Source organism: Schistocerca gregaria, chromosome 3, assembly GCF_023897955.1.
Source record: "Schistocerca gregaria isolate iqSchGreg1 chromosome 3, iqSchGreg1.2, whole genome shotgun sequence".
Lineage (NCBI taxonomy): Eukaryota > Metazoa > Arthropoda > Insecta > Orthoptera > Acrididae > Schistocerca > Schistocerca gregaria.
In genome coordinates, this window is record NC_064922.1 from 836,507,788 (window position 1) to 836,535,271 (window position 27,484).

General features: G+C 40.4%; 1 protein-coding gene across 1 annotated transcript in view; it reads right to left on the reverse strand.

Moving 5' to 3' along the window:
* Positions 1-11,564: 11,564 nt before the first annotated feature.
* The window catches only part of LOC126354596 (sodium-dependent nutrient amino acid transporter 1-like), a 135,221-nt gene continuing 119,301 nt past the window's right edge, over positions 11,565-27,484 (reverse strand). Inside the window, exon 5 of the mRNA XM_050004347.1 lies at positions 11,565-11,827. Within this exon, the coding sequence (XP_049860304.1) occupies positions 11,639-11,827 (189 nt within the window). The 3' untranslated portion in view covers positions 11,565-11,638. The remainder of the gene's footprint in view (positions 11,828-27,484) is intronic.

Genomic DNA, 27,484 nt, shown 5'->3' on the forward strand with positions numbered 1-27,484 from the left:
CTCAACAGGTACCCCTCCGTTGTAGTTGCACCTACGGTACGGCCATCTGTATCGTTGAGGCACGCAAGCCTCCCCACCAACAGCAAGGTCCATGGTTCATGGGGGGATATGTTCACTACAAACTGCATTTTTCCCCGTTTCCTTCTTTACAAATTTCCAGATAGTTTTACTTTATTGCTCGAGTTGTCAATTTCTGCCTTCAAGCACATGTTCTTTTGCTGCCTGAATGGTCTTATTCAGAACTTTATTGTAGATTTTATAGTGTGTAATCCTACTGTTATCATTTGAACTCCTGGCTGCAGCATATAGTTCTCTTCTTGTTTTACAAGAGATTTTGATGCCTTTAGTAATCCAAAACATCAACTGTAGCATATACAGGAGACCAGTCCACAAGCTGTAATTGCTGATTAGAGGTTTCAGTGGTGTGTCTGTTTATAATCCTAAATGTTTTCCAAAATGAAATTTTATTTTCTTTGTACATTCATTTGGTTTAGAGTAAGGAATTGCCCTTCATGATCAGAGACACCATTTATAATAGTTTTCATGGTTAATTTATTACAAATATCCTTATCTACTACAAATACATTATCTACTAAAGTGCTAGAGCTGGCAGTTACTCTAGTTGGAGTGTCCACCACTGCTACTAAATTGTAACAGTACATTAAATGTCCAAAGTCTGTTTTGTTTCTATTTTCTGTTAAAAGGTCCACATTGAAGTCATCCATAACAATGATAGATTTAGTTTTCCTACTTAGGTGGGACAGAAGTGATTCAGTTTGTCTTAGAAATACGATCAGGTTTCTAGCAGGTGCCCTGTAAACAGCCAGAACAATAACAGTTGCACTGTCTGCTGATAACTTGATGCCACACACCTCAAAATGTTGTTCATCACAGTATTTGCTTAAATCTAGGGATTTATGCACTATATTATTTTGTATAAATATTGCAACACCACCTTTTTACATAACAGATCTACAGTAATGAGTGGCTAAACTAAAGTTCTCAATCTGTAGCATGTGGATTCCACTCATAACGTGATGTTCTGAGAAACACAGTATATCAGGCTTACTTTCACACTCGTCTTTTAAATTTATTAGCAACTGGTCTATTTTATTCTTGAGGCTACATACACTCCTGGAAATGGAAAAAAGAACACATTGACACCGGTGTGTCAGAGCCACCATACTTGCTCTGGACACTGCGAGAGGGCTGTACAAGCAATGATCACACGGACGGCACAGCGGACACACTAGGAACCGCGGTGTTGGCCGTCGAATGGCGCTAGCTGCGCAGAATTTGTGGATCGCCACCGTCAGTGTCAGCCAGTTTGCCGTGGCATATGGAGCTGCATCGCAGTCTTTAACACTGGTAGCATGCCGCGACAGCGTGGACGTGAACCGTATGTGCAGTTGACGGACTTTGAGCGAGGGCGTATAGTGGGCATGCGGGAGGCCCGGTGGACGTACCGCCGAATTGCTCAACACGTGGGGCGTGAGGTCTCCACAGTACATCGATGTTGTCGCCAGTGGTCGGCGGAAGGTGCACGTGCCCGTCGACCTGGGACCGGACCGCAGCGACGCACAGATGCACGCCAAGACCGTAGGATCCTACGCAGTGCCGTAGGGGACCACACCGCCATTTCCCAGCAAATTAGGGACACTGTTGCTCCTGGGGTATCGGCGAGGACCATTCGCAACCGTCTCCATGAAGCTGGGCTACGGTCCCGCACACCGTTAGGCCGTCTTCCGCTCACGCCCCAACATCGTGCAGCCCGCCTCCAGTGGTGTCGCGACAGGTGTGAATGGAGGGACGAATGGAGACGTATCGTCTTCAGCGATGAGAGTCGCTTCTGCCTTGGTGCCAATGATGGTCGTATGCGTGTTTGGCGCCGTGCAGGTGAGCGCCACAATCAGGACTGCATACGACCGAGGCACACAGGGCCAACACCCGGCATCATGGTGTGGGGAGCGATCTCCTACACTGGCCGTACACCTCTGGTGATCGTCGAGGGGACACTGAATAGTGCACGGTACATCCAAACCGTCATCGAACCCATCGTTCTACCATTCTTAGACCGGCAAGGGAACTTGCTGTTCCAACAGGACAATGCACGTCCACATGTATCCCGTGCCACCCAACGTGCTCTAGAAGGTGTAAGTCAACTACCTGTCCAGCAAGATCTCCAGATCTGTCCCCCATTGAGCATGTTTGGGACTGGATGAAGCGTCATCTCTCGCGGTCTGCACGTCCAGCACGAACGCTGGTCCAACTGAGGCGCCAGGTGGAAATGGCATGGCAAGCCGTTCCACAGGACTACATCCAGCATCTCTACGATCGTCTCCATGGGAGAACAGCAGCATGCATTGCTGCGAATGGTGGATAGACACTGTACTAGTGCCGACATTGTGCGTGCTCTGTTGCCTGTGTCTATGTGCCTGTGGTTCTGTCAGTGTGATCATGTGATGTATCTGACCCCAGGAATGTGTCAATAAAGTTTCCCTTTCATGGGACAATGAATTCACGGTGTTCTTATTTCAATTTCCAGGAGTGTATATTTTGATGGAATAAAGACAAAGTTTGATTTTTTCTGACCTGTGCATTTGCATGATGTTTGCTAGGAGTGGCTTTTTTCAGTACATTAGTTGATAGTATTGCTTGAGGTGTGGAAAACTCTTATTGAACACACAAGAGAGATGCTTCACGCAACTTTGAATCCTCCTCTCTCGTGTTACTCACCATAAAAAATGCTGAGTTTGTTTTCTGTTGCGTGTAGGACGGGCAATAATAGGGTGACCATACGTCCCGATTAATCAGGATTGTCCCATTTTTTGAGGCTCAAAAATTTGTCCCAACTTTTTTTTAAAAAAAACAAGTAATTTGTCCCGATTTCCAAGGATTATTTTCAGACATTTACAAAGTGGTTAAAATATTTTCTGAGTGTCGATTTTATAAACTATCAGTTGAAACTGATATTCCGTGTGTTGGTACCCCCTGATAAAATCAAAGTTTTCGGAAGAGCTTCAGAGGAAATTTCCTTGCTTCACTGCTACAGACAATGACTGTTCAGCAAAATGTAATGTATGCAACTGTGCTGTATCCGTGTTTCATGGTGGTGCTGCAGAGGAATCAGAGAAACACAGAAAGAATCTTCGGTCGGCAGGTTCCTCGCAAAAAATGACGAGATATTTTGTGACTTCAAACACACAGGAACAGAAAAACGTAGCTGCAGCAGAAGGAACCCTGCCATTCCGTGTTGTTAAACACCACCAAAGCTATCGTTCTAATGACTGCAGTGTTCAACAAAACAAAAAACAAAAATCTTGATTCTAAGATTGCAGAAAATGTTTTGTGTGGAAGAACAGAGTGTGAAGCAATTATCAATAATGTTATAGCTCCACATTCCCAGAAACAGGTAATAGCTGCTGTAAACAGTGCAAAATACTTTTCAATATCTACTGATGGTAGAAACCATGGGCATCAGAAAATTTTTCCTGTGATAGTTCAGTATTTTTCTGTAAGTGAGGGTGGACTGCAGACGAAATTGCTTGATCTTGATGAATTGCAGAATGAAAAGTCTGAAACAATTTCCAATTACCTTTCTCATCCGGTATCATCTCAAAGTGTGTTGCATTTGGTGCAGACAATACTAACTGTAATTTTGGGGGGTTAATGAAGAAAGAGGGTAATAATGTTTTCACACATCTGAAAGAAAAATTAAAAAACTCTAACATTGTTGGCATAGGTTGTCCAGCACATGTTGTTCATAACACACTTCATAGTGCTTGTGATGTTTTATCTGTTGACATTGACTGCATTGTCATGAAGTTGTACAACCATTTTCATATTTTTTCTATTCGTGTTTCAGAACTCACTGAATTCTGTGAATTTGTTGGTGTCACTTACAAAAAAATACTTTCCTTTTCCAAAACAAGGTGGCTTTCATTGTTGCCAGCCATAGAAAGGATCTTGAAAATGTATGAACCTTTGAAATCTTACTTTTTGTCACAGTCTAACTCAAAGTGCCCTGCAATCTTAAAGAGTTTTTTCAGTGATTCTATAAATGAATGTTATTTACTTTTTGTACATTCACAAATGAGTGTTTTCCAACAATCCATTCTGACCATTGAGAAACAGAATAATTCCATATGTGAAGTATTAGCAGTCTAAAAAAAGCTTTGAAAAGTCTAAATTCAAGGAAACATTGACATTTTGTACCACTAAGTGTAAAAAAATTGCTGAATGATTGTGATGACCAGTCTGTTAAGAAATTTGACATAGCGGTATCAATGTTTTAGGATGCTTCAGTAAACTATTTATTCTCATGGTTACAAGGAATAGCTGAATTTTCTGTATTCTCATGGATGATGCTCACAGAACCACCAGAATGGTCAGTAGTTGAAAATACTTTAATGTGGCTAAATGAAAAGGGCATTCTGGTAAATGACAGCCTCTTATTTGATGAAATAGTCATATACAGTCATTTGTAAAACAACAAGTGGAAACAGACAGTGAACAATGGAATCAGTTGATGGCACACGAAAAATGGTGTAGGTTTTTCAGATCTTGCCAGTGTAATAAACAGTTCAGAGAATCGCTTAATATAGTTCAGTACTTCTTTTCACTCCCTGCCCACAATGCAAATGCGGAAAGAGTTTTCAGCTTACTATCATCACAGTGGACAGATGAGAGGAATAGATTTATGGTGAGGAGCGTTAAGTGTATTTTACTGACCTGTTTAAACTTCAGTAAATACAGTTGCACTGACTTCTATTCATACCTATTAGGCAAACCTGAGTTGCTGAATGAAATTTCATCTTCGAAGAAATATGATTGCAGTGTGGAATCTACAAAACCATTAATTCCTTGTGTTCACTAAGAACTTTTTTGACTGATTGTTACTGTATATCTTTCTACATTCTGTGTTATAAATGTTATATTTCTTAATAGGTAAATTTCTGAAAACTTGAAATGTACTTCTTTCCAGGTGAGTGGACGCATGAACACCTGGGTGGGCTAAATTATGCAGTGCATTGAAGACAGCTCAACGGATCATGGTTGGGATGAGGGGGCGTAATGTGCCTGTACTGTCATCGCACCAAATCTCACCAGAAATGCCAGGGAAGGTGGTGCAGACAAAGTGTAGTGAAGAGGTAGAGTCTGAAATCAGGTTTTGCATGTGCTCATCGGCGGGTTGGAGGTTAGGCAGTTCGTAGAGGTCTAACAGCGAATAAACAGAAATCAGCAACTATATTGTCAGCACCCTTTATGTGTCTGACATTGGTGGTGGACTGAGATATGAAGTCCATGTATCTGAAGCGACGAGGAGGCGGGTCAGCTGGCGGGTTTGAAATGGCCGCAGCCAGTGGCTTGTGGTCTGTTAAAACATAGAAAGGGCGTCCCTCAATGTCAGTCTTAAAATGCTTGATCACTTTGTAGACTGCGAGCTGCTCCCTGTTAAACGTGGAATATTTCCACTGTGCATTGGTGAGCTTGCGCGAGAAGTACTGCAGAGGTGAAGTTTGGCCATCGACTGTCTGGCTAAGGACAGCGCCAATGGCAGTATCACTCCCATCTGTGGTGATGAAAAGCTGCGATGGTGCAGGCCTCACCAAGAAGATTTTTGAGGGCAGTGAAAGAGGCAGTCATAGCAGGGATCCATGGAATGGGCCGAGATTCAGAAGTGTTGGTGCCTTCCAAGGCATCCGTCAGTGGAGCCTGAATCTCCACAGCCTGAGCTAGATGATGGCGGTAATAATTAACCATCCCCAGAAAGTGGCAGAGCTCTTTGAATCACGAAGGTCTAGGTAGGTTTAGTATTGTTTGTACTTTGTCAGGGGGTGGTGAAATTCTGTCGGCAGAGACCCAAAAACCAAGAAAAGTGACAGCGGGTTGATGTAGCTGCAATTTGTCCTGGTTGGTCTCAGTGCCTGTTGCCGCGAGAGTGTTCAATACAGTTTGCACGTGTCGAATGCTGTCCTCAATGGAGGAGCTGAACACAAGAATGTCATCAAGATATGCAAAGCAGAATTTTAGGTCGAATAGCACCTCATTGATGAAGCGTTTTTCAGACCAAAGGGCATGAATCGAAACTGAAGTAACCTGATTGGGGAGGTGATTGCTGTCTTCTCGATGTCTTCAGGAGTCATGGGGATCTCGTGGCAGGCCCGTTTGCAATCAATGACAGAGAACATGGTCGCACCTGCGAGGGAACTGGTAAAGTCGGCAATGTTGGGTATGAGATAGGTGCCCATAATTGTTTGTGCATTTAGTCGATGGTCGACGGTAGTCTCCGCACGTGCACCAGGACCCGTCTTTCTTGGGTGTCATATGAATGGGTGTAGACCAGTTGCTAGCATAGGGTTCGATGACCGGAGCTTGGAAGTTCAGAAATTTGCTTCTTAAGGTCGGAGAGGCGCTCGGGACAAAGTCAATAAGGTTTACTGGAAATCAGGAGGCCTGGCATGAGGCGAAGCTTGTGAACCATGCCGTTGGTGATGACAGAAATGTTGCCGGCGGCATGGGAGGCAGTTTGTTTACAATGTGTGGTGGACAGGGCAGGCGAGGCGAGGTTGTGGTTTTTGGAGCCACTTGGCGGATCCGACTGGAGCCAAGGTGGCGAAGTGTCCCAGGAGTCAATGTGACAAGATGGCCACAGGCCCGAAGCAGTGGCACCGTGGTCGGATGAGCTCGGTAGAGCTTGTGAAGCGTTAGTGAGTCCATTGTCCGAGGGCGCGGCCTGTGGCAGCACACTCGTGGACGAAGCACTAGGTGTGAGTGTACTGTGTGTGTTGTCAGCAGCAGTGACAAGGCGGCATGTAGAAGCTGAAGTTGCATAGTTTGAGGTGCTGTCCACGAGGAGAGGGGTAGGAGTTGTCAGTCGGGAGCACATGACACTCGTCGCGCATGCGCACTCGTGTCCGGCCGTGTGTCAAATGCTGCCATGTTAGGGGGGTGTGGTCCTGTGGAACTGTCAGTACACGTTATGGTAAACATGATAGCACAGTTGCAAGAGGTAGTGGGAGGTAAGCACACAGAGGCTCGATTGCTGGGACTACAAGCTGATTCGGCGCACTTCCTGACCTTGTTTTGTCCTTGCTGCAGTGTCTGTAATTCCTTTGCTGCGTTGGAGAGCTGGAGCTGAGTTTCGTGGAGCCAGAGGGAGAGCTCGAAGTTTTCCTTGCGTCCGGTGAAAGTTTGTGGTGTCGCAAGAAGTCAATGCCTAGTATAGGTTCCTCAATATTGCACACTAATAAAGTCCACTCGAGTTTGCAGTTTGCGGAGAGTGAGATGACGTGGGAGGTTGAACTCGAGCATTGTAGTTTAGTTGAATTCACAGCTTGCAGTGAAGTATGATGAGGGCGGATGTTCAATGACACTGAGGACGTAGGCAGCAGTGAAACATCGGCGCCTGTGTCCACTAGGAAAAAGTATCCTGACAAAATGTCTTTAATATAAAGTCGTCCATAATTATCTGATTGTTCCCGGACAGAATGGAGCACTGAGAGGTGCCTGTCATGTTGTGCGCAGGAGGCGGCACCCAGGCCTACCTGCGATTGGCGTTTGGGAAGCAGCAGGATGGTCTGCAGTTCTGTGCCACCTCACCAAACCGTGTGTGGAAGTAACAATATGGGTAGTGCGGTTGCATTTTCTGCAGAAAGTTCGTTGCCAGAGGCGGTGTTTGAGGTTCGGTGGTCGCAACCGGTTTGGTTACAGGAAGGGGCGTAACCAAGGGTGGAGCCGTTGACAGCCCAGCTGCTTGTTTACTGCGTCCCGGAGTGGGCAGTACAGTCAGTACAGGGCGGCCCCAGCCGCATCCAGCTGCAGGACGAGGAGCCAGAACCTGAGACTTGCCAGGTAGGCAGTGGCTGGCGAAATAGAGCAGTGATGCATCATTTAGTTTGTCAGCAATTGTTATTTGTTGCTCGACAGGTTCGGGAGACCTCTGAGCCAGAGCAAAACGGATGTGAGGAGGTAGTTTATCTGACCAGATGGCGAGGAGAGATGTGTCAGAGAGTAGATCATCACTGACCAGGGCTCGTAGCCATCTCCAAAGTTGTGAAGGTTTGTCATTGCCTAGTTGCTTGACGTGGAGCTCTTGCCATATTGCTGTCTCAGTTGAGCACGCAACCCGACTTAGAGCTGTCTTTTTGGCTAGAGTGTACCGAGTAGCTGAGACCGGGGCATCGACCAGGTCAGCAATCAAGTCCTCCTGGTCGTGCAGGTGGGGGATGATGCACAGAAATCTGGTTGATTCGTCGAGTTTTAAATGGTAGAAATCTTTGTCCACAATTTTGAACCAGTTTGTTGCCCTGTCAGGATTGAACGGTGGCAGCACCGGTAAGCTTTGTAGAGCATTCGGAAGAACAGGTTGAGCTGAATTCGTCGGGGCACTACCTGAAATGAGCTGCTGTTGCTGCAGTTTTCCAGGAGAGTGTGTCTCCAGGGTATGTGGTAACGAAGGCTGGTGAGGTGGCAGCGTGAAGGTGACGCATTGTGGTTGAGCGTGATCCGTCGCAACGTGGAAGGCCGACGCGGGTGAGACACCATAATGTGTCAATTGCAGCTGCGGAAGTTCGACACGTTGCGAATGTGTTCGGATTGATGTGTCACGGAAAACTGACACAGATGAGGCAATGAGATGTGCTGAGAACGGTAGTGGAAGCTCGACTGGAGCCGGCATGGGGGTGACAGGTGAGAAAAAGTTCAAAGTTTGAAAACACGTGCGAGTCCGTGGAAAACTTGCCAGTCCGTGGAAAACTTGACGTATGATCAGTCGGAGCCACCTGTGTTGCAGGGAGGTTGCGGAGCTGCAGGCTGTTGAGAAGCACAGTGAGGAAAATGATGTCAAACGTCAGGCAGAATGTGTGAATGTTCAGTGTTCATAGTCACTTCACTCAAAATGGTGTGCGGATAAGGTGAATGTCATGGCATAAAACACTGAGACGTAGCAGTAGGACGGAGATGGAGGTCAGGCACAGATAACAAGGTATTGTTCCTGTTGCAGGCCAGGGTATTGAAGCAGGAAGGCATGTGCTGATGCCGAACCGAGGCAGGTGCGGGCGTGGCCGGATGCTGAGGAGGTTGACCTGTGAACAAAGCAGTTCCAGCCACGTGGCAGGAATCCATGTGGTACTGCACGGATTGTGGCATGGCAAACTGTTGTCCTGGCAGTGGTAGATTATCCAACGAAGCATTTGCAGAAATCGGCATTGATACCATACTGCACGGAAATCCATAAGAGGTATTACCTCACTGTCAATGAGGGAGGGCACATGTGGTGGGAACAAAGGCGTCTGATAGTCGGAGTCATGCACACTCCTTACGTCACTTATTATTGCAGGCGTGAAAACGTCCGGTGAAATTGGCGTAATTGTTGAGTGAGAGGCATCGTCTTGCAGTCCTGATGGGTGTACATCGCCCGCAACACGATGCATGTCGATCACAAAATCCGCATTAGGCATTGGGCCGAAGCCATTGTTCGAATGTTGGGTTGATGTAATACACGTGAAAATAACCGACACGGAGGCCGCGGACACAGTAAACTGGCGAAAACGGAAGACGTTACAACTCGGGTGAGGTAGATGCTTGGGTCAGGTACACCCAACAACACCTTATAATCAGGAGTTCATTTATTCATCTCTTTACATGAGTAAGGCTTACAAAGATCTGGATCGCGAAACTGCGGAAAGATAATGTTTAGCTTAGTTCAAGACGATACTCAGATCGATACTGGTGCCAACCTCATCGGTGCCACAGGCAAATAGGTGCTCATTGTAGGGCTGAATGGCAAGTGGTTCCTTTGAATGATGCTGACTGATGTTGATTGCTGCACCAGCAGATGATCATTGAGCAGTGATGTAGATATTGATTGGGCAGTGATGTTTATCTGGACCACATGGCGGTAGCTTGCTTAACAGTAGTTGCCAACTTGATGCCCTTTTCCAATCAGATGGGCACTACTTATACATGTCCTGACTCAACATATTGTCATTTTGGCACCCCAGGTGACATGAAGTTATACAGTTGTAATGTCAAAGTGGTGTTCCTGATTTCAGTTTCACTGTTGGTTGCTGAATGGTGGTTGTATGCAGAAACAGTTTCTTGCAACAATCTGTGGCAGTTACATGGTCATCAGGCACTGACCTCTGACATGTTAGAACTGGCTAGTGCTGTAACAGAGTGCAAGTCACACAGTATAAATTAGAGTACTTAAAATTTATTGTACAATTGAAAAAAATGTTTGATGAAAGGTCCTCAAACATGATTACTACTTGTAAGATAAATGTTATGCTTTATTATTAAACACTTCATTTAAAAGGACCATGTTGCTTCTGATAGATTCTGTGCCTCTACCATTGACTAGTTTTTGCTCCTTACAAAGAGAAAAAAAAGAAACTTATGAAAATCACTTCATGGGAATAAAATAGAAAGAAACTTCCACATGGGAAAAACATATTAAAAACAAAGATTCCAAGACTTACCAAGCGGGAAAGCGCCAGCAGACAGGCACAATGAACAAAACACACACACAGAATTACTAGCTTTCGCAACCGATGGATGCGAGTGGACACCTGTCCTTTTTTCCCCCTAAGGGAAGTCTTTCCGCTCCCGGGATTGGAATGACTCCTTATCCTCTCCCTTAAAACCCACATCTTTGCGTCTTTCCCTCTCCTTCCCTCTTTCCTGAAGAAGCAACCATCGGTTGCGAAAGCAAGTAATTCTGTGTGTGTGTTTTGTTCATTGTGCCTGTCTGCCGGCGCTTTCCCGCTTGGTAAGTCTTGGAATCTTTGTTTTTAATATGTTTTTCTCACTTCATGGGAATACATATTAATTCAAGAGCAACATATTACACACCACTTAAAATTAGAAAGTCAAAATTTTTCATTAATAGAAATACTGTTACTATATTGCATACTCTCTAAAAGGTACTATAGCTGAAAAAAATGGTAAAAACAATCAACTTTTTTGGTATTGATTCCTATGTTACAGCGTAATTCCCGAACATTAAATGGAAAGCTCTCTCTCTGACCTAGTTAGCTTCCACAGAATGAATTCTGGCTGGTCAGGTTTAAAGTCTGCAGATGACTTGATTACCCAATGGCAAGAAGCACAATGTTTATGTTTCTGTAAAATGAGCTTACAATTGGACATGCATGACATATCAATAATGACACAATTTCTGAGGCATCCACTTTGGCACCTGACCTTGTAAGGAAATTACAAAAATTTCTGTTATCCAGAATTTTTTTCCAAAGCAGTTGGAAGTTAAACCATCCTGTTATGAATAGCAGAAAATTTTCCCTCCAGCCACTATTAACTTTCAACCATGCTATAATTAAACCATTGTTATGTTTGCCTTTTTGATGTTTTTCTTCTGTAATAGAGTTATTTGGTGAAGGAACTAAATTTAGGAGACCCATCTTTCATCAGTATTGTACACACCAGGTTGACAATTACAGAAGTGCCCATACTAAAAGGACACAATAATTTATAATAATAATATAAGAATAATAATAATATAATAATAATATAAGAATAATGCACTTTCATGAAATATTATATTACAAAAAATTGTAAGAATTTTATTTTCTTAATCCAACAACATTAATATGTCACAGTATAATGAGATAGATACTCTTTATGTTTGTGTATCTTCTGGATTCTCATGTAACATCTTATCTTCAGTATAAAGTTCCATGCGCCACTGATGATAGGTGAAAGGTTGTGAGCGAATCTCTTCTGATGGTTTGTACTTCTTACGCACTGCTCGCAGATGTGGATTAGGTGGACCCCATGTAAATGTTGGCTTTAGCAAACTTTCCATCTTCTGTCGAAAAAAACAATGAAAAATTAATTTGCAGCTATAATTACATTTTCAGTATTCAACAAAGCTGAAGGCTCCAAATTATTGAAATTTTAACATGCCCAAAAAGTTTCCACTATTGCTAACAGATTTATGGACTCAAGGACAGTAATTATGTGTTACGAAACAGTGGAATGAAACAGCATACATATTTGACGAGGACAACATATGGAAATGCCACATTGTTTTTAGTGTATCAACACTGTTGTGGTTGAACATTAAAAGCCAGAGCAGTGGTCACATTAACTAGCTTTTTGCCATGGGCTGTGCAGTGTTTTAATCACTTCGTTGAAAATCCACATTGTGCTTTGATGATAAATGGGGGAAGAACATACTACAACACAGCAACTTCTGCTGGCTGGGGTGGCCGAGCGGTTCTAGGTGCTACAGTCTGGAACCGCGTGACCGCTACAGTCGCAGGTTTGAATCCTGCCTCGGGCATGGATGTGTGCGATGTCCTTAGATTAGTTAGGTTTAAGTAGTTCTAAGTTCTAGGGGACTGATGACCTCGCAAGTTAAGTCCCATAGTGCTCAGAGCCATTTGAACCATTTGAACAGCAATTTCTACTTTAGAAAATAATAGTGTGTAAATACTGCACATGTTAACATAAATTGCTTCAAGCAAATGTTTAAGGTTGTTGTCTTTTGATACCTCTTTCATGACTCTTGTGTATCTGCTGGTCATAACTGTTTGCTACACGCTGCTGTTCCTTCAACAACTTGTGTTTCTATATTATTTACATTTGATAAACCTCAAACATCAATTGTACACAAGTGCAGGGTTTTACAGATCAGTGTCCATGATGGATTGTAGAACAGACACAGCCCCATATTTTACAATCACTTGTGAACCAGATAGTTATGCATAGAACATTCTGTTTAGAGGCTAAGATAAGCATTGAACATGTTCCTAATAGACCATAATGACATTATGTATCATGTGTTGCATTTGTCAACTATTGTTCTGTCACATTCCATTTATGTTCTGAGCAAGGAAACCATTACTGCCTATGTGGCTTTGTATTTACCCTAATATCACATACATCCTTCTTTTGGTCTCTAATGGCATATAGAATGGAGGCAGTAGAAATGTCTTGGGGTGCTCCTTAAATATTGCTTCTTTAAATTTCTTTATCACTATTTTGTGAGAAAAATGTTGTCTTTCTACCAAATATTTCCATTTAAGTCCTCTGAGTCTCACTCTTTGCAGCATGAAGTATATTTATCTGTTACAATCCTAACAATACATTATTAAATTCGCTCAGTGTATACAGTCTACACAGCCAATCTTCGCCATTTTTATGTTGCACCACTTTTCAATATCTTCTGTTCTCTTGTTGTCTGACCTGCTCATCATCCATGTACCATCACCATCCAAAGCAGGATTCCAGGATTCAGAAAATACTACCTAACATTTAAATTTATATTTAATAATAGCAAATTTCTCTTTTTCAGAAATGCTGTTGTTGCTATAGCCAGTCGTATTTTATATCTTCTCTATTTTGGTCATCATTTATTTTGATTCCCAAATAGCAAAATTCATTTACTTCTTTAAATGCCTTATTTCCTTATCCAATTTCCTCAGCAGTGCCTGATTTAATTCAACTATATACCATTACCTCTCTTTTACTTTAACCAATGTTCATCTTATAATTTCTTTTCAATACACTATCCATTCTGTTCAGTTGCTCTTCCGAGTTCTTTGATGTCTCTGACAGAATTACAATGTCATTGGCGAACCTTAAAGTTTACATTTTTTTCCCTATCCAAATTTCTCTTTCTACTCACTGTTTGCACTATGCGCAGAATGAATAATATTGGGGATGGGCTACAACCTCGTCTTATACCTTCTCAGCCACTGCTTTTCTGTAATGTCCTTCAACTTCTTTTAACTGCTGTCTGGGTTCTGTGAAAGCTATAAATAATTTTTCAGGCCCTGTATTTTATCCCTGCTACCATCAAAATATCAGTGAATTTGTCTATTCAACATTGTCAAAAGCCTTTTCTAAACATACAAATACAATAAACATAGGTTAGTCTCTCTTCTAAGATATGCTGTAGTGACACTACTTCCTTGTGTGGTTCTGCATTTCTCTGAAATCTAAATGTATCTTCTACAAGGTAGATTTTTATCTGTTTTTCCATTTTTTTATATATAACTAGCATCAGTATTTTGCACCCATGACTTATTAAACTAATGGTTCTGTAGTATTCATACCTGCCAGCTTCTGCCTCCTGATGAATGGGAATTCTTCTACAAGTTAGACTTTTAGCAGTTTTTCCATTTTTCTATATATAACTAGCATCATTATTTTGCACCCATGACTTATTAAACTAATGGTTCTGTAGTATTCATACCTGCCAGCTTCTGCCTTCTGTAGAATGGGAATTATTACATTCTAACAATGGAAAATCCAGAATGGAATATGACTTAGCAACTCAGCATGTCCACTTTATGATAAATTACTACATTCTCCTTCTGATACACCTTGAGTGTCACATTGAATTGTTTTGCCCCAAGAATCTCAGTAATTCTGAGGGAATGTGTCTACCCCGGGAGCCTTGTTTCCACTTATGTCATTCAGCCACCTGTCAGTTTCTTATTTCTGTATCATATCTCCCTTCTCATATTCATTTACTTGCTTCTCGTTCTTTCTATAATATTGCCTTCAAGTTCATTTCCATTGTTCAGCCCATCTACACGTTCCTTCCAACTTTCACCTTTTCCTTCTTTGCTTAGTACTGTCTTGTCATTTGAGCTTTTTGAAATTCATGCAGCTGCATCTTTTCTCCAAAAGTCTATCTAATTTCCTTATAGGTGGCATCTATCTTTTCCTTAATTATGCATGCTTTTACAGCCATGAATTTCAAACTTCTTGGAAGATCAAACCTGTGTGCTGGACCAAGACTCGAACTCGGGGACCTTTGACTTTTGTGGGCATGTCCGCTACTGAGGTCCTGAGTTTGAGTCTTGGTCTGGCACACAATTTTAATCTGCCAGGAAGTTTCATATCAGTGCACACTCTACTGCAGAGTGAAAATCTCATTCTGGAGCCATGAATTTGTTCTCTAGCCATTCTTGCTTAGCTATTTTGCATTTTCCATCCATGTCATGTTTTAGACCTCTGATTCTTTTTTGCTTATTTATCTTCTGCATTTTTATATTTCCTGCTTTTTTTAATTATCTTCTGTGTTGCCCAAGAATTTCTAGTAACTCTTGTCTGTTTACCTGTTTGACCTTTTGCTGTCTTCATTATTTTATGTCTCAAGGTTATCCATTCGTCGTCTATTGCAATACTTTCCCCTCTTACAGCCATACAGTGCCTACTGCTCTGAAATTCCCAAAAAAACACAGGTTTCTTGAATTTATACTGATCCTATTTCCTTGATTTCCTGCCTTCCAGTTTTAATCTGCAGTTTGTAAGCAATAAATTATGTTCGGAGTTCACGTCTGCCCCTGTAAAAGCAATGCAGGCATTGATATGGGAGGGGGGGGGGGGGGGGGGGCAATCTGTGGCATCTGCTCCAGGTGGCAATTACAAGGTGTACCAAATTCATATTCTTGAAGAAAAAAACTTTGCTTCACGAAGCACCTACCATTGAGCACACATTGGCCTATCGATTATTCATATGTTTTTTAAATGCATCCCAGCTGTTTCTTGAACATTTTTTATCACAATTTAAATTGATTTCTGAACATATCATGAGTTGATTTTTGAAAGCGTACGTAGTGTACATGATGTATCTGCCAGGGGGGCTATATAAGCTGAGCCAAATGAACATGAATGGATGAATGCCAGTCACTGTTTGTTCACGTGGTCGATTGGGTGTGCAATGATCAGCAGAATCAATAGATTCAAATTACCAGTGTGGAAAGAAAGGACTAAAAGGTAAGAAAGATTACATATTATCATATCGGCGTACCCAAGAAAATGAAATTTTAACAGAAATTTTTTTGCCAGATTGCTATACTACCAGTTTCTCAGCCCTGATTAGCAGCTGCTGTAAGTTCTATTCTGGGAATAGTGCAGAAAATGCATTGCACAAACACATAATAATTCCAAACCGAAGAATAAACGTGAGATAACTGTACCTGTGATTCTGGCAGGGTTAGTGAAGTTAACTGGAGAAAAAGTTTTGACAATGGCAAAAATAGTTACAGAATTAATGATGACATGATTGTTTGTTGGAATGAGGAAGGAGAAGAAATGGGGACATCACACAAATTAAATGGAGGTATATGAACATTTCAAATTTATATAAAATTTTCATCTACTACTTTTCAATCTCATGCTTGAGAAACTGGAGGAGTGTATGAGTATGAATGAAATGTGAAACTACTTCCAACATAAAATTTTTTGCTTATAGTAGGCCTAATAGGTATTTGATATTGGTATTTCATGAGTTATGTTCTATCATGTTATTTATGTAAACGAGGTACATAAAAATGACCATTTGTGCCAAAACAGTCTCGCTTGTTTGGTGTGTGCTACAGCTGCTGCGCCATTAGAAAGACCTGATTCACCTTATCCAGCAAATAGTGACAAAATCGACGTAATCAGATCAAGAAACCACAAAAGTATTAGGTGCTGTTTGTATTAACAGCTTTTCAGTGTTAGGCAATGACATGTTGATTTTTCGTGTAGCAAAACGTTGACAAACTTTGATGAGATAATAGATTCTTTCACAGAAAGGAAAGCACGTCCTGTGAATCTATAGCAAGATTAGAGAGAAAAAAAAATACTGATACCTAAGGCCTGAAGGAAGAAATGTGGACTGTCTTACCTGTCTGTTATCTTTGCTGGTTTTGTGCTTCTTATATTTAATTTGGCTAATAGGCAATAAGGACTGCAAATTTTCTGAAGAGTTGTTATTCTCCTGGTCACAAATAATCTCATCCAGTATTAATTGTGACTTTTTATTAAGGGTGTATGGTGTCAAACAGGCTAACTAGGATCAGGAGAGGCACCATAGGACATTTTCATTTCCACTGTCCTGAATATATGTTTGATGGCTTCCATTACAAAATATAGATGTTTGAGTTCCTCAGAACGAAACACAGCGCTGTGCGATAGAAGAATGTTGTGTGAAGAGGTGTGGCACTGCCCTTTGGCACACTTAAGACCAAATACGTTTTATATATCATAGTCTTCAGGAAGATGTGCACTATAAAATGACCAATTTTCGAAAAACAGATTTCTTAAAATTTTTGACATCCTATCTCAAATACTCGAGGGAGGCACCACTAGCAAGTTCGGAAATATCGTAGATCCGGGGCTGTGTAAATGTCTTAGAGTTTAAAATCTGGTTTTAAAATCTCTGTCTTACCATTGTGTAGTCAATCTGAAGCCTTCAAGTCCTCAGGTCTCTACCAAATATACTACTTGACACAGCAGTAATATGTACAGTCACTGACCTTGCTCATTGTTGTTGTCATTGCTGTTATAAGCATAAGAATTGAGTAACATGAGAAAGAAATTGAAAGAGAAGGTAAATGCAAGCTGTTGCTCGTTTAAGAGCATCCAGTGAAAGTCAAATGGTGATCAGGGCTATAGATAAAGATATATTTCAGTTTTAATGGAATACTGAAATCAGAATTCGAGCTAGTGCTAAGAGGCAGGAGGTGACCATTGGTCATATTGGCCAAATACCCAAGGACACTGTGTCATCACGGAAAGCTTCAGAGCACATTGACAGATAGTTTTTGTGATGCCAGTGCAAGAATATGAAGGTCTAAAACTAAAAGTTAGACACAGTTTGTGTGGACAGACACCCCACTGCAACAATCAGCTGGATGAGTCCATGGCCTGAATGGCAGGGAAAGAAAAACAGTCCATCCGAAAAGTACATTTTATGACAGTAAGAATAAATGGAGAATTATTCCAGACAGTGTTGCAGAATAACTTCCACATATCAACTGATGTCATAGATTAAAACTTCAGTAAATACAGTTGCACTGACTTCTATTCATACCTATTAGGCAAACCTGAGTTGCTGAATGAAATTTCATCTTCGAAGAAATATGATTGCAGTGTGGAATCTACAAAACCATTAATTCCTTGTGTTCACTAAGAACTTTTTTGACTGATTGTTACTGTATATCTTTCTACATTCTGTGTTATAAATGTTATATTTCTTAATAGGTAAATTTCTGAAAACTTGAAATGTACTTCTTTCCAGGTGAGTGGACGCATGAACACCTGGGTGGGCTAAATTATGCAGTGCATTGAAGACAGCTCAACGGATCATGGTTGGGATGAGGGGGCGTAATGTGCCTGTACTGTCATCGCACCAAATCTCACCAGAAATGCCAGGGAAGGTGGTGCAGACAAAGTGTAGTGAAGAGGTAGAGCCTGAAATCAGAATTCGAGCTAGTGCTAAGAGGCAGGAGGTGACCATTGGTCATATTGGCCAAATACCCAAGGACACTGTGTCATCACGGAAAGCTTCAGAGCACATTGACAGATAGTTTTTGTGATGCCAGTGCAAGAATATGAAGGTCTAAAACTAAAAGTTAGACACAGTTTGTGTGGACAGACACCCCACTGCAACAATCAGCTGGATGAGTCCATGGCCTGGATGGCAGGGAAAGAAAAACAGTCCATCCGAAAAGTACATTTTATGACAGTAAGAATAAATGGAGAATTATTCCAGACAGTGTTGCAGAATAACTTCCACATATCAACTGATGTCATAGATTAAAACTTCAGTAAATACAGTTGCACTGACTTCTATTCATACCTATTAGGCAAACCTGAGTTGCTGAATGAAATTTCATCTTCGAAGAAATATGATTGCAGTGTGGAATCTACAAAACCATTAATTCCTTGTGTTCACTAAGAACTTTTTTGACTGATTGTTACTGTATATCTTTCTACATTCTGTGTTATAAATGTTATATTTCTTAATAGGTAAATTTCTGAAAACTTGAAATGTACTTCTTTCCAGGTGAGTGGACGCATGAACACCTGGGTGGGCTAAATTATGCAGTGCATTGAAGACAGCTCAACGGATCATGGTTGGGATGAGGGGGCGTAATGTGCCTGTACTGTCATCGCACCAAATCTCACCAGAAATGCCAGGGAAGGTGGTGCAGACAAAGTGTAGTGAAGAGGTAGAGCCTGAAATCAGAATTCGAGCTAGTGCTAAGAGGCAGGAGGTGACCATTGGTCATATTGGCCAAATACCCAAGGACACTGTGTCATCACGGAAAGCTTCAGAGCACATTGACAGATAGTTTTTGTGATGCCAGTGCAAGAATATGAAGGTCTAAAACTAAAAGTTAGACACAGTTTGTGTGGACAGACACCCCACTGCAACAATCAGCTGGATGAGTCCATGGCCTGGATGGCAGGGAAAGAAAAACAGTCCATCCGAAAAGTACATTTTATGACAGTAAGAATAAATGGAGAATTATTTCAGACAGTGTTGCAGAATAACTTCCACATATCAACTGATGTCATAGATTAAAATTTTCATAGAATTATTAGTAAAGTGGCCTGTTTGATGTTACAAAAACCACAAAAATTATAATTAGGAGTGATAGACTATTGTATGGAGGATAATGCATCTGGACTTGGCTGAGGTTAGACCAAGGTCAGATGGCAGTCCATCATAGTTACATGATGAGCTTTGTATTTATTGATTTGATATTGAATAACTATGAATACATACAGTCATTAGACAGTGCTTTTAATTAGTACTTAAAATTTATATTTTTGCTGGTGAAAATATCTGCAGACAGGAGGAGATAGGTAACTGAACAAAACTTATGGCACATCTTATACTGTCACGTAACCAAATGTTGATAAGTTGGATGGTATCAATTATCTAGTTGTCAGTGTTGTGATAGGTCATCACTAATGACCATGACTGTGGGGTTATAGTACTTTGTATCTTTCAGAAATCGTGTGACTTATTGCTGGCAGATCCCAAAACTATTCTGGTGGTTCATGCCCCATGTGGCATATCAGCAAAGTGGTTGTAATTGTATGTACATGTAGCTAATACAATAGGGCAGAATTGTCTTGTCAATCAGAATTAGTTTCAGTCCCACAATTCTGTTGACTGCTCAACTCTGCATAAATTTTGTAATGTATGCGCAGCTTTGTAATTGGAGGACAAAGGGACTCAATAATATACGAGGGGTGTTTAATAAATAATGCAACGCATTATTTTCTCAGCCAATTTCAGTTGGAAAAATGTTGAATTTGGTGTGGAATATTCATCCTTCAGTCTATATAATTTGATCAAGTTCCAGTAGGTGGTGGAACTATATGTAGCTTTCAAATTGAGGTGTGTAATGGAGGTGTGTTCCAGAGAGTTGTCACTGGGTTTCTTTTGGCAGAAAACAAAAGCATTGCAGATATTCATAGGTGGCTGCAGAATGTCTATGGTGACATGGCAGCAAACAAAAGTTTGATGAGCCATTGGGTGAGGCATCTGTCATCAAGGTCACACAAATCTGTTTGATCTCCTGCATGCTGGCTGGCTGCACACACCCTCAGGAAATTGAAGAAATGACTTCAGCGTGTTCATTCTCATGAAAATATAAACAAACTTATCCTTCTCCATGACAACACAAGGCCTCACACAAGTCTGTGCACCTGAGAGGAGCTTATTATACTGCAGTGGACTGTTCTTCCTCATCCACTCTACAGCCGGATTTTACACCTTCCAACTTCCATTTTTTTGTGTGTTGAAGGATGCCCTCTGTGGGAAGCAGTATGTGGAGGGTGGGGAGGTTACTGATGCAGTAAGATGTTGGATCTGATGTTGACCAGTGGAGTGGTACCATGTGGGCACACAGGCCCTCCCAGTAAGGCAATGTAAGGCCATTGCATTGAATTGAAATTATGTTGAAAAACAGGTTTTGTAGCCAAAAAAGTGGAGAATAATATGGTGTATTTTAATCCTGAATAAAACCATTCTGCTTTCAGAAAAAAAATGGGTTGCATAAAATTTTTGTCTTCCTTACCTATCTAAATAATTTCTTTTATCTCATCATACATTGTTTCAGTTTCTTCATCACCTGCAAAGCTAGGTAGCATATGAACTTGCACTACTTTGGTGGTGGTTCAGTTTGTGTCTGTTTGTGTATTTAATTCTACAAGATTCCAACTGTTTTCCGAGTATTGTTGTAATAAACCAAAGTTCAGTCAGGTTAAAATATGGGAGCACAGCGAAAGAACAAGTGCGTCACAGATAATGGCAGGTACATTAACAGGTCAAAGATGTGTGACTGGACTGAAGTACACAGCATCACAAGGTAGACATGTGTTGTAACAAAGTCATGCACCCATTTTAGATTACCATTTATCATCCTAGGCTGATTGTTTGATATTATACTGCATAATTGTTTTTTTGTTAGCTGTTTCTCTTGGTGTAAACTGATGTATGTATGATGCTGGAATAACTTGTCCATGAATTTTTGTGTATGGCAGGCTTTATTCTGATTAACCTCAGATTTCTTAACCATTTGAATTTTGTAATTGAGGGTAAGTAAACCATGTTACATGATTCTTAAACCAAGTGTTAGTGATGAACAAACTATGCTCTGTGCAAAATTTTACTGGATGTCTTCCTCTTTCATTCATTACCTGAAGTCCATGTTCTACTATATTTCCTTCTCTTCTTTTTCCCACTGTCAAACTCCAGTCCATAATCACAGTAAAATTTTTGTCTCTCTTAACTATCTGAATAATTTCTTTTATCTCATCATACATTGCTCCAGTCTCCTCATCACCTGCAGAGTTACTTTATTACTATACCTTCATCGTTTACCACCCATGGCTGGACAGACTGCATCACAAATACAATGTTTATCAACTAACATTTATACAACACCATATACAAATTTTATATTACAAATAAAAGAAAATATTTATGCAATGCACAAAAAACACATACAACACAGAGGGAATGAAATATAACTAAACAGGAAAGTAAAACTTCATAGCAGCAAATGAAAACACCATAAAACAAAATGTTTACAAGTCCATGTAGATCACACACACAAAGTTTCATTTTGGCAAAATATGTACTTTAAATAAAACACAATATTAAATGTGCAGTTAACATAAAAAGAAGATTAAATTTAGGCAAAATTATATATAAAACATAACAATATTTATTATTTTGTCCATTCACTAGAACCGCTGTTGAAAAACTCTTCCAAGGAATATAGTAGATGTTGTATCAAGTCCTGAGCAATTTTTTTCCGAAATAATTCAGGTGGCAGGGATTTCACTTCTGGAGGCAGTTGATTGTACATTTTTAGGGCGACTGTTGGAAAGCTGTCTTGTATATTTGATAGACGACACCTTGGCACTTCAATGTTCCTCTTACAGTGAGTGTCATGATTATGTATTTCTTGTCTTATGCTAAAATTCCTTTGAGTTTCTTTTATACAAATGAGGCAGAAAAACACATACTGGCTAAAAACAGTCATTATGCCTAGCCTTGTGAAAATAGGCTTACAGTGGTCCAGTCTTTTGCCAGAGGATATGATCCTGTAATAGCAACACATCTTTGCTGCCTGAGGAGTGTCCCCACAACAACAGTCCATAGCTAATGTGGCTGTGGAAGAGTGCATGGTAGACTATTGTGAGAAACTGGTCTGTTATTACCCTCTTCAGCTTCCTCAGGAGGTATATCACACGAGAAAGTTTGGTGCATACATATGCAGTGTGATCATTCATGGAGAATTTGCTGTAAATCTTGAAGTCCAGTAGTCTGACAGTGTCCATGTTTTCTTGGTCTTCAATGTTGGTTAGACTGTATATCAAATGTTGTTTTTTTTGTCATTGATCTTCATTTTGTTTATTACGAACCATTCTTTTATTTCTTCAAACATCAAATTTGATGCATCAAGAGCTCCTGCGGCTGTATGTCCTTTGGCAATAAGGGTAGTGTCATGTGCAAACTGCAACATTTGACTATTACAGCTCATATCATTGACATATATTAGGAATAGGAGAGGTCCTAAGACTAATCCTTGGGGCACTCCATGTTCCAGTTTGTGTTCAAGAGAAGTTGCTCCGTGCACTGATACTACCTGCTTTTGGTTTTACAAATAAGATTGGAGTATTGATAGAACAACACTTCCTACACCATAGCATCTTAACTTGGCTATTAGTGTTGTGTGTGAGATGCACTCAAAGGCTTTGCTGAGGTCACAGAGTGTCAGTGCCACACTCTCTCTCTCTCTTCAAAACTCTGTCGAATTGTTTGTAATAAGTCCAGTGTGGCTGTCACTGTTGATCTCCCTTTGCAGAATCCGTGCTGTGTGTTTTGGAATAAGTTGTTTTCCTCAAAGTTCATGTCTATTGCGGCTATGACAATGCATTCACTATGCTGTTCATAGTAATTTAGCCACATTACTGTTTTTTTATTCATTATTAAACCTACTCTTGCATTACCTCTATTTTATTTTGTATGTACAACTCTGCACTCTTATGACCAGAAGTCCTGTTCTTTCTTCCACATTTCCCAGACAGAGAGAGAGAGAGAGAGAGAGAGAAAGGGGGGGAGGGAGGGGAGGGGGAGGGTGGTGTTTCTCCTTACTTTTAAGTATTCACATTATCAGCACAGCAAAGCCATTTTTGCTGATTTTGCAAGGCCAGATCAGAAAGTCATCCAGGCTGCTGCTCTGCAGTACTGAAAGACCTAGTACTCCCCCTCAGGAACCACAGGTTAGCCTGGCCTCTCCACAGATATCCTTCTGATGTGGTTGCACCTATGATAGGGCTATCGGTATCACTGAGGTGCATAAATCATCCCACCTGAATGAGATCTATAGTTCATTTCATGTCACTTGTTTATATAATCCATAAATATTTTAAAAAATGTGATAGGATCCAAAGTTTAGTGCTGACTTGTAGTTGGAGATTATCTTGTTTGTTCTCATTGATGCAGGAATTACCTTACATTCATCCAATTCTAAAGATATGTGCCATCGACTACACAAAACGGATAACATCTGCAATGTTAGCTGTTCTAATGTAATGAACTGATGCTGACACTTTTATGAATATCTGCAAGTAATATTTTATTACCTTCTACTATTTTATTATTATTATCCTCCAACAGTCTCTTATTCTCGCCCATTAAATTTCTGTTGTTATCCTCTATCATTTTCTTATTTTCTTCTACAAATTTAGCAATTTATGTCGTTATATCTACTTTTTCCACTTTGGCTGTCATTTTGCGGGTAAAAACAGGCATAAATATGCACGTCTATACAACAGCTCAACAGCTGCTATGTAACAATATACCTAATCCTTAATATAGTATTACTATGATTGTCCGCAAACAGCATAGTGAACGCATTAGTGTAGCCAAGATAGACACGAAGCCGACACCTACAACAGTAGTACAAGTTTATATGCCAACTAGCTCCGCAGATGATGAAGAGATTGAAAAAAATTATGATGAGATAAAAGAAATTATTCAGATAGTGATGGGAGACGAAAATGTAATAGTCATGGGGTATGGAATTCAATAGAAGGAAGAGAAGGAAAAGTAGTAGGTGCATATGAAATGGGAGTAAGGAATGAAAGAGGAAGCCGCTTGGTAGAATTTTGCACAGACCATAATTTAATCATAGTTAATACTTGGTTTAAGAATCAAGAAAGAAGGTTGTATACACGGAGGAAGCCTGGAGATACTGGATGGTATCGGATAGATTATATAATGGTAAGACAGAGATTTAGGACCCAGGTTTTAAAATGTAAGACATTTCCAGGGGCAGATGTGGACTGTGACCACAGTCTATTGGTTATGAACTGTAGATTAAAACTGAAGAAACTGCAAAAAGGTGGGAATTTAAGGAGATTTGACCTGGATAAACTGAAAGAACCAGTGGTTGAAGAGAATTTCAGAGAGGGCATTAGGAAATGATTGACAGGAATAGGGGAAAGAAATACAATAGAAAAGGAATGGGTAGCATTGAGAGATGAAATCATGAAGGCAGCAGAGGATCAAGTAGGTAAAAAGATGAGGGCTAGAAGAAATCCTTGGGTAACAGAAGAGATATTGAATTTAATTGATGAAAAGAGAAAATATAAAAATGCAGTAAATAAATCAGGCAAAAAGGTATACAAACATCTCAAAAATGCAAAATGGCTAAGCATGGTCACGTCGCCTTGATGCATGGAGACATTATGACTCTGTGGCTTTATAAAGCCCACTCTGGTGCTGCAGTCATTCAGTGTGGATAGTTTAGTTCAGTGCATGCTACAGACATATTTAATGGTCCAACTTTAGTGTCTAGTGGACTGTTTTATATGGCTATATTTTATTCGTTTACTTCAGTCTCTTAGTGTGTTGTGACTTAAGTTTGCAATGGATAAATTTGTTTCCAAAATGGCGTGCTTGGAAGTTGATGATACTGTAAGTCAACCTCCAACAGTTACTGTGTTGTCAATTGCTTTGTCGTCTTCAAGCAAGAACCATTCACAGCCGGTAAGGGAAGATCATTTCAGAAGTCTTGGTTGATCAAATATACATGGCTAGAATATGGAGCATCTACTGAAAAAGTTTTTTGCAAAACCTGCAAAGAGGCAGATGCTAAAACTCTATTACAATTTTCTTCAAAAAAAGAAGGTGCATTTACTTCGGTAGGGTTTTCTAACTGGAAAAGGGCTTTGGAAAAATTCCATCTTCATGAAAATACTTTTATGCTTAAAGAAGGTGTTATGAAACTAAATTCTATCACTAACCTAAGTGTGGCCTCCCAACTGAATGAACAGTTACATAGTGATATGAAGAAAGGCCTTTTAGCTCTTGAGACAATTTTTACTGCCATGCAATTTCTATGCCAACAAGGACTAGCAATTAGAGGGTATGAAGATGTAAACTCAAATTTTTTTCAGTTGTTAGAACTCTGAAAGAATGACATACCTGATTTTAAAGATTGGTTAGGGCGTTCGGGGTATAAGTGGACATCCCACGATATTCAAAATGAGATTATTGATCTACTAGCAAAGTCTGTGTTGAGAAAGGTATTGGCTTCAATTAAGAAGAATGAACATTTTTCTATTATGATTGACAAAACAAGTGATTCTTCGATTCACAAACAAGCGTCCTTTTGTATTCGTACTGTTGCTGTTCCTTAATCATCAACGAAGACTTTATTGGCTCATACGAGACCTTCAACACTGAATCACAAACACTGTTTAGTATTTTAAAAGACATTTTTGCTCGTCTTGATTTGTCAATGAATGACTTAAGAGGACAGTGTTATGGTGGTGCCTCAAATATGAGAGGTAAGTTGAAAGGACTAAAAAAGTTAGTTTTGGATATACAACCAAAAGCACGTTATGTGCACTCCACTGCTCACAGTTTAGACATGGCAGTTGTACGCAGTCTCCGTCATCTTATGTCTATGAGGGATATTATGGCTTTAGCCAAGGACTTAATAAACACCATAAGGAAATCCAATAAAAGAATGGGACTTTTCAGAAGCCCCCTTTGCCTGACTCGATGGACTATGCGAGCTTCTAGTATCTTAAGAATATTGAACAACTTTGAAGAACTTCTAGAGTTTTTTGAAACATTTTCTGCAGAGGACAAAACAGAGGCAGGTTACAAACGCCCACACTATCTTGAGTCAATGTTGCAATTCAAGGCATTTCTTTTTACATCTTTATTGCCATGCAATGAACTCAGTAGAGGATGCCAATGAAAAAATTCAAAGCCCTCATCTGAGTGTTGCTGATCTGGAAAAAAATATATGAGGGCTTGATTTGCATATCGTATGGAAGGCGTTATAGTTTTAAACACTTTTGGAAATTGTGTTTAAAATAAACATCTTCAGAGGTTGGTGATCCTTCGCTTCCTTGGAATCGAAGTATATCAAAGAAGTATGAAAACAACAAAGCCAGCTCATAGCAAACTTTCAAAACCCCAAAGGAATACTACAAAACTATTTACATTGAAGTTTGTGGAATGGTGCAATATTGCATTACTGAGCGGTTTGCTTCAACTGGACTGACACAAGTCATTGCAGTTGAACAAGAGTGCTTGCTTGCTAGTAAACAGAGGTGAAACAAATTTGGAAAAATCAAGTGAGTTTTTCAAAAATGACCAAGACATTGAGAGACTGTGCTTACACTTGAATATGTTAGCTGATATTGCTAATAAAAAACAACTGGTCTTAAAAAAACATGCATGATGTAAGAAAGTACATTACACAAAAGCCTGCAGTTGAAGAAATGTTATGTGAAGTAGTGAAGTGCATTAAGCTTCTCCAAATAGTTCCAATCACGGCAGCAACAGCAGAATGTTCATTTAGCACTCTAAGACTTCTGGAGTCAATCTCCAATCAACAGTGGGACAGAAGCGATTGAACAACTTGGCTGTTCTTCATGCCCATCGAGATGTTTTGGATGAATTGGATATCAGACCAGTCGTCAATGACTTCATATTCTGTAACCCAGTCAGGTGCTCGACATTTGCACCTTTCTAAAGACACTCTAGTCCTAATAATGGCATTTAGAGCAATATTAAAAATCTTCAGAAAATAGAGAAGTGAGTGTCTCGTATCGAGCAACTTAACCTCTTACCTGTGTTTACATTCCGCGCCGACCAGTTGCAACTGTAGCGGCGCATCGAAAGCTA